The sequence below is a fragment of the Macaca nemestrina genome, chromosome X (assembly GCF_043159975.1).
Source record: "Macaca nemestrina isolate mMacNem1 chromosome X, mMacNem.hap1, whole genome shotgun sequence".
NCBI classification, from domain to species: domain Eukaryota; kingdom Metazoa; phylum Chordata; class Mammalia; order Primates; family Cercopithecidae; genus Macaca; species Macaca nemestrina.
The window spans coordinates 30,373,003-30,381,018 of record NC_092145.1 but is presented as its reverse complement, the minus strand read 5'-3'; the positions used below and the strand labels follow the sequence as shown (position 1 = coordinate 30,381,018).

General features: G+C 47.4%; 1 protein-coding gene across 1 annotated transcript; it reads left to right on the top strand.

Annotated features, from left to right (window-relative positions):
- The first annotated feature begins 2,125 nt into the window (after nt 1-2,125).
- Nucleotides 2,126-7,260, top strand: LOC105468441 (TEX13 family member C). Its single transcript, XM_011718610.3, has 2 exons — nt 2,126-5,144; nt 5,780-7,260. The coding sequence occupies exon 1, from the start codon at nt 2,387-2,389 to the stop codon at nt 5,123-5,125; it is 2,739 nt and encodes a 912-aa protein (XP_011716912.3). The 5' UTR covers nt 2,126-2,386; the 3' UTR covers nt 5,126-5,144; nt 5,780-7,260.
- Nucleotides 7,261-8,016: the final 756 nt, after the last annotated feature.

The following is an 8,016-nucleotide window of genomic DNA, read 5'->3' as shown; positions in this document are numbered from 1 at the left end:
CCATTGTTCAAATTCCAGTTTAAGTCTCATTTTATTTAATAGTAATATGGGTGATAACGAAAATAGTATTAACATATATGTTCTTATTTCATCTTTGCAACAACTCTTTAAGGAAGTGGATCCTCAGAAATGTTAAGAAATTTGGCAAGCTATTTGTCCAAAGTAGTATTGATGAGTTTAGGACTTGTGGAGAAAACGGCTCTTATGCAAGATCCATGTGAAACTTTGTAGGAGGTTTTTGGCTAGGTGAGTCTCAAGTTGGAGGGGCAAAGCACGACTATACATAAAAATTTGGAAATCTTTAGCAATTAATATGATAGCTTATAACAAGAGAACAGATGAGATCACACAGAGAGAGTCTCTGGAATAAGGGAGGGTGTCTGAGGTCTGAGGGATCTTAGGACAAAACTCAGGAAGACACCGGTATTTAAAAGGTGAATGAAAGCACAGCAAGCAGCATAAAGAAACTAAGAAGGAGCAGCTAGAGGGGGAAAAAAAATCAGTAGAGTTTGGTGTCACAGAAGAAAAGAGAGGACTGAATTTCAAAAAGGGATTGGTTAGAAGAGTCAAAGTCTACAGAAAGGTCAAGTTAAAAGAAACTTGTACTACCAGGTGGGGAAAGAAATTTGAACATACTCATACTGTGATGGGAAGGAGCCAGTGAAGAGGAAGAGACTGAAACAGAGAAGAAAATGGAGCGCTATGAATGGATCAAACTCCCTGAGGAGATGGGAGAGGCTGGTATCCAAACCACAGGTAAAGAATTTAGTTTTAAAGTTGAGAAGAGAAAAATCCTTCCTGTTAGAGTGAGTGAGGCAGGAACTATGCGGGAGGCTTCAGGACAGTATGGCTACAGAGAGGTATAAGAGAAGGAACTGAGCAAACAGCAGCCTTCCTTCCCCCACACCATAATAGAAAATTTCTTCATATGGCTTTTGGTATCCTCTTGAAAGCCCTCAGAAACATCTGAGATCCAACATCTTTGCTAGTATTCACTTTTCTCACACATGTTCACACACATTTTCTCATCATTCATCAGAGCATTCCATTTCAGGATGCTGAGGAAACAAAAATATCTTACAGCAGTCTGAGCTAGGTGAAGTACATAGTCCCAGAGAGACATGAGTATGGGACTTTAATCATATCCTCTGTATCCATGTCTGTGGGCAATTATTTAAAGTCATTTTGTTTTTGACAAGTTGTCTTACCCATTATCTTTATGTTTTTAAAATTTGTAACACAAATAATAATGTATAGTCAATTAACAGTTTATGCTATTTTAAGGTAAATTTTGAATAAATAACTCAGGAACTCTCTCTTAAAAAATACTTGTAACTGTCAATTGGAGTATATATATTAGGACAACTTAAATTTATACTCTGACATTACAGTCCTCAAATTTGGCCCAAATAAACTCACTACTTATATTAACTTTGCTTCAGTTTCTTCCTTTTAGGTTGACCAGGCTAAGTTCTGAAATGTCTTCTCCTTTTCACGGAATCAGGTCATGCATCCTAGTAGTGGCCTCCTGTTTTTTGATAGCTCCCTGTCTTCCCAGAACATCTTGGTCTGTCTTCCCTTCCTGCCTTATCCACTCAGCCATGGTAGTGGTGCTTTTTCTAGTGTCCCTGGTTAGCTTCACCAGTGGTTTGAATCTTGTAATCCCTCTAACAGCTGCCAGCCTCTCACTTCACTCAGGTACAGGGTATACAACTGAGCCTGGTTCCCACTGTTGGCCCAACAAGGGCATCTACTCCACCAGCTTGTACCCTATTCATTTCCCTGAACTGGGAGTCTTGCAACTTTATTCTCTTCCATCTACACCTACATCCCCCTACTCTTCCAGTCCCCCAACACCACCCAGAAGGTGTTTGAGCTCCTTTAACCCACCTTCCCTTTCAGAGCAGAAGAGAGAGAGAGAGAGAGTGTGTGTGTGTGTGTGTGTGTGTTTGGGGGTCCATTCCACTCCGAGTGTGCAAATAGCCACTCTATCATCTCCAAAAAACCTGCCCTACCCTCTCCTTCTCTGGGGGCACTGCAGTTCCCAGCTCAGCCACATGGCGATTCTCCATTCAGGACGTGCCTTCCCAAAGGAAGCTGGTCCCAGCCGGCCTTGCGGCACGACTCGGCTTTTCTCTGTGATGTGTCGCAGAGTCGCCGGTAGGGTTCGGTGTGGCGAGGCGAGACCTGCTTCTCTCTTTGTGAGAACAAGGGAGTGAGGGAGGAAGGAGGCTGAGGAGGAGGCAAGGACTGAGCAAAGACTAAAGTAAGACTGAAAGGGGAGGTGAGGGGCGGACTGGTTGGTGGCAGCAGCCTGTACCGGAAGCGCCGGCGGCAGCCGAGGCGACACACCGTGAGGCAGCTGCTTTACTAGGCCGCAGCCGCCATGGCGATGAATTTTGGGGACCATGCCAGCGGTTTCCGCCACAATGATGTGATCAGGTTCATCAACAATGAAGTCCTCAGGAACGGCGGCGGCCCAGCCTTTTACGTGGCCTTCCGCTCGCGGCCATGGAACGAGGTAGAGGACCGGCTTCGGGCCATTGTGGCCGACCCGCGGGTGCCGCGCGCCATCAAGAGGGCCTGCACCTGGAGCGCATTGGCTTTGAGCGTGCGAGTGGCCGCGAGGCAGCGGGAGCAGCTGCTGTACCAGGTTCGGCGGCTGCAAGGGCATGTGGAGGAGCGCCAGGCGACCTCCTGGGCTCTAACCTCCCAGCTGCAGCAGCTGCGCCTGGAGCATGAGGAGGCGGCAACACAGCTGCACCTCACGCAGGCTGCCCTGCAGCAGGCGCTGAATGAGCGTGATGGGTTATGTGGGAGGCTGCGCGAAGTTGAGAGATCCATGCAGGTCTATCCGATGCCGCAGGATTTTGTACCTGGTCCAGAAGCCGGCCAGTATGGGCCTGTGGCCGGGACTTTAAATGCAGAACAGAGTGAGGCGGTGGCCACAGAGGCACTGGGAATGCCACATTCGGAAGCCCAGATAGCAGCCCCAACAGCTATGTTTTACATGCCTGAACCCCAGAGTGGCTGGGTCCAGGGCATGCAACCCCTTCTGCCAATGCAGGTGCCTCATCCAGTCCCATTCCATGTGCCTTCACCAATGGGACTGCCATACTCAACACCTCTACCACCTCCGGTAGTAATGGAATCAGCAGCAGCAGTTGCACCACAGATGCCTCCTGTGGGGATCTATCCACCTGGTCTTTGGGCCACAGTGGGGTCCCAGGAGGAGACTGCCCCTCTGTGGGACCAGAGGTGCCATGGCCAGGATGGATATCCTGAGAATTTCCAGGGGGTATATCACCCAGGGGATAACAGAAGCTGCAGCCAAAAGGAAGGTTCTGAGTGTCCCCAAGGAATGACCTCCCAAGGGGACAGCAGCAGCCACAGCCTGAAGAAAGATCCAGTGATGCAGCAGGGCACAGCTCCTCCAGAGTTCAGCAACAGCCACAGCCTGAAGAAAGATCCAGTTGTGCCCAAGGAGATGATCTCCCTGGGGGACAGCAACAGCCACAGCATGAAGAAAGATCAAGTGATGCCCAAGGAGATTGTCCCCCTAGGGGACAGCAACAGCCACAGCCTGAAGAAAAATCCAGTTGTGCCCAAGGAGATGGTCCCCCTGGGAGATAGCAGCAGCCACCACCTGAAGAAAGATCCAGTGATGCCCCAGAAGATGGTCCCCCTGGAGGACAGCAACAGCCACAGTCTGAAGAAAGATCCAATGATGTGCCAGGAGATGGTCCCCCTGGGGGACAACAGTCATAGCCTGAAGAAAGATCCAGTGGTGCCCCAGGGCACAGCTCCCCTGATGTTTAGCAGGAGGCGCAGCCTGAAGAAAGAGCCAGTGATGCCCAAGGAGATGGTCCCCCTGGGAGACAGCAACAGCCATAGCCTGAAGAAAGATCCAGTGGTGCCCCAGGGCACAGCTCCCCTGACGTTTAGCAGGAGACACAGCCTGAAGAAAGAGCCAGTGATGCCCAAGGAGATGGTCCCCCTGGGGGACAGCAACAGTCACAGCATGAAGAAAGATCCAGTGATGCCCCAGAAGGTGGTCCCCCTGGGGGACAGCAATAGCCATAGCCTGAAGAAAGATCCAGTGGTGCCCCAGGGCACAGCTCCCCTGATCTTAAGCAGGAGACACAGCCTGAAGAAAGAGCCAGTGATGCTCAAGGAGATGGTCTCCCTGGGGGACAGTAACAACCAAAGCCTGAAGAAAGATCCAGTGGTGCCCCAGGGGACAGCCTCCCTGGGATTTAGCGGGAGCCACAGCCTGAAGAAAGACTTAGTGATGTCCAAGGAGATGGTCCCCCTGGGGGACAGCAACAACCATAGCCTGAAGAAAGATCCAGTGATGCCCAAGGAGATGGTCCCCCTAGGGGACAGCAACAGTCACAGCCTGAAGAAAGATCCAGTGGTGCACCAGGAGATGGTCCCCTTGGGGGACAGCAAGAGTCACAGCCTGAATAACGATATAGTGACACCCAAGGAGATGGTCCCCCTAGGGCACAGCGACAGCCATAGCCTGAAGAAAGATCTAGTGGTGCACGAGGAGATGTTCCCCCTGGGGGACAGCAACAGCCACAGCCTGAAGAAAGATCCAGTGGTGCACCAGGAGATGTTCCCCCTGGGGGACAGCAACAGCCACAGCCTGAAGAAAGATCCACTGATGCCCAAGGAGATGGTCCCCCTAGGGGACAGCAACAGTCACAGCCTGAAGAAAGATCCAGTGGTACACCAGGAGATGGTCCCCCTGGGGGACAGCAACAGCCACAGCCTGAAGAAACATCCAGTGATTCCCCAGGGCACAGCCTTGCTGAGGTTTAGCAAGAGCCACAGCCAGATGGAAGATCAGGAGAGGCCCCAGGCAACACCTCTGGAGGATAGCAAGAGCCATGGTGTGAAAAGTAGCCCATGGAAACACCAGCCTCAGGGGCAGAAGGTCAAGCAACGAAAAAGGAAAAAGGCCTCAGAATCCCAGCAACAGAAGCCTGCCTCATGCTCCAGCCCAGTGAATTGGGCCTGCCCATGGTGTAATGCCTTGAATTTTCCACGGCACAAGGCCTGCTATAAATGCAAGAGAGTCCGTATGCCAGTTGAGAATGGCAGCACTGACCCAGCATAAACTCATTGATTTCAGGAAGGTAAGTAAGATAGAAGCACTCCAAAGAGAAATCAATTTCCCAGGACCCCATTCTGATAAAAAAAAAAAAGTAACTGATTTACTTAACAGAAAATTTGAAACCAAAATTGTAGAGAAAATTAGATAAAATAATCCATTATTCTATTACCCAAATTAAGTACTTTTTATCATTGTGAGTATACATACATATAAATATGTATGTATTTATTTTCTTATTTTATTCATTTATTTGAATAAAGAGAGACTACTTCTGAGTATAACATTCAGTCTTTAATTAGGGGATTTCTCCTAATTGCAGTCAACTTTTTCAGGTGGTAGATTCTGGTTGGCTGATACTAATTGGTTGACACCCTGGAGAAGCTGAAGTTATAAAGCCTGTTTTAAATCAACCATTTTCTGGATTTTTTTTGTTTGTTTGTTTTTTGTTTTTTTTTTTCCTTAACCTCCTTTTCCTGAAAATGCTATGTATTTGGGTGGGAGCAGCCATGTGATTTTAGAGTTACAGGCTATGTTGTATTTTAGAAACACCGCTTTTCCTTGCAAGTGCTATCATTCCTTTTGAAACTCCTGCAGTGTTGATTTTTGCTTCTTTTTGTTGTATTAGTTTTACAGTGAGGTCCTGTTTTTGTGTCTTAGCCCCACCAAAGTTGCTTGTTTCTGAAGAAGCTGAACCTGTGACATTAGAAGATCTGCCAAAGCCGAAAGAAGTAACACCTCAATTCTGATGGACCCACACCTCACTGAGACCCCAACTGGCTGCAGCCAAGAAGGGTGAAAGGAAGTCCGGGAAGAAGAGATAATTTGACACTCGTTAGGGGAAAAGGGAAGAAGAAAATCTTTTTTGTAGAGTTGAATTTTTTCATTGGTATGGGAATTAACTTAGAAAAGTTTGGGGAGTTGTAGTGTTAAATTCTATAGATGACAGCATCTTTGATGAATTCCACTTAATTCATTAAATGAAAGTTTAGGGAAAGAGTTTAGGGGGTTGTAGTGTTAAATTCTGTAGGTGATAGCAACTTTAATTAATTTCATTTAATTCATTAAAGAAATAGTTATTGTCTAATACATTTTGGGAGCTAGACTTATATGTTATTATCTGGTACACACAGCATAATCTTTTATTGTGAGTTTGGTTAGAAGATAGGAAAGAGCGTAATTTGGCATACAAATCAGATCAGGGATGTCTTCTTTGCCTTGCATATAGCGTGACCTTGGATAAAACCAATTGAAGTAACATCCAGATCCATTTCTGTGGTTCTGGGGCCAATGCAAAAGAGACTCATGAAAAGTTTTTTGTTTTGTTTTTGTTTTTTATTTTTTTGAGAGATGAGGTCTCATTTTGTCGCCCAGGCTGGAGGGCAGTGGCATTATCATCATAGCTCACTGCAGCCTCAAACTCCTGGGCTCAAGTGATCCTCTGCTTCAGCCTCCCCAGTGGCTGTGAGCCACCATGCCCAGCCCTTACGAAAGGTCTTGAGTAACCAAACTGCTTGTCTCATTGGTCTCAGGTGAGATAAATGAGCAGTGACAAAGTTTGGGAAAGTGTCCTCACAGAAATGCAGGGAGAGCTTTTCTGATTTCCTCTGCTGACTTCTTCCTTTGAGAGGGATAGTTATTTTCCTGGTTGCCTACCAGCCTGCCTGAAAGACCTGGGGTGTCTTGAAGAAAAACAGTGCTTTGGGGAGTGTTCACTGCACATGCTAGCTTTCAGCCTCAGGCTGCCCCCATCCCAAGTCCCTTTTCAGTCAACAGTGGATGAAGAACAAAATGGATTCCAAGGACAAACATTGGGGGTACCAGGTTATGGATGGTGTCTCTCTTGGGAGGATAAATTGAGTTAAAAATAGAGTTAGAATGGGGCAAGCACTCTTGGGAACACCCCAGGACCCCCTCCTCTCCCTCTTTGGTGTGTTCTCTGCAGGCTTGCCCAAGGCAACTGCTGCAAGGCAAGGAAGGAGCCAGGGTGGAACCCAGGGGTGGTTGGTTAGATCTGCCTTCAGTCCAAGCTAAAGATGTCCTTGAGTTTCCCAATGAAATCCCACCCAGCTCACCAAAATCAATGTTTGTCAGGGACTTTCTGGTCCTAACTAGTAATAAAGAATGTTCATTTGACTGTTGTGCCTTCTGTGTAGTGTGTATCTCAGGGCAGGTTTGCTCAGAGGTGGCAGCTTAAATCCGCATCTGCCCTTCATCCCACTGAAGTGAAGAAAAGTTCAATCTCATTCACTATGGGAGGGCCCCTCCTCTTCTAAGGAGTTACCCAAGAATGGGGGCAAGGTGCTGTGTGGACTTAGACAATGAGTTCCCCCTACACTCATTGTCCAAGTCCACATAGTACCTTGAAGGTGGGCATTTCTGCTGCTCTGGGGCCAGTGGGAGATGGAAATGTCTGCTGATGGTGGAAGCCTTGATGCCTAGGGTCCAGCCTCCTTACATGCACCATGTAGCCATTCTCCTGTGGGTCCCTGCCTTCTTCTGGGGTCTTTGCATAGAGTAAGGGGTGCTTAGGTATCATGAGCAGAAATCTCCTTTTCTTTCTGTTTTCTAAGTCACTCTTCTGTCAGCATAATTCTGTCAAGATGTCCAGGATTAAAGAAAACCAAATACAGGCTGGAAGCATAAACCTCCCCTAAGATAAGGCAGGGGAAAGATCTGGACATCTTCTTGGAATGAGTATGGTGAGATAAGGGGTGAACAACAAAAATAATCTTACCATATCAGAAATTTTTCTCAGAGATGTGACAAACAGTAAGGACTTGGTTTACCTGGGACAAGAGTACAAAAAAAGAGGGGGGTTGTTGAGGAGCAAACACCTTAACTTTTGTTGGGGAGAGGGACAGATACTATAATATTTTGTATATCCTAATGGCCCC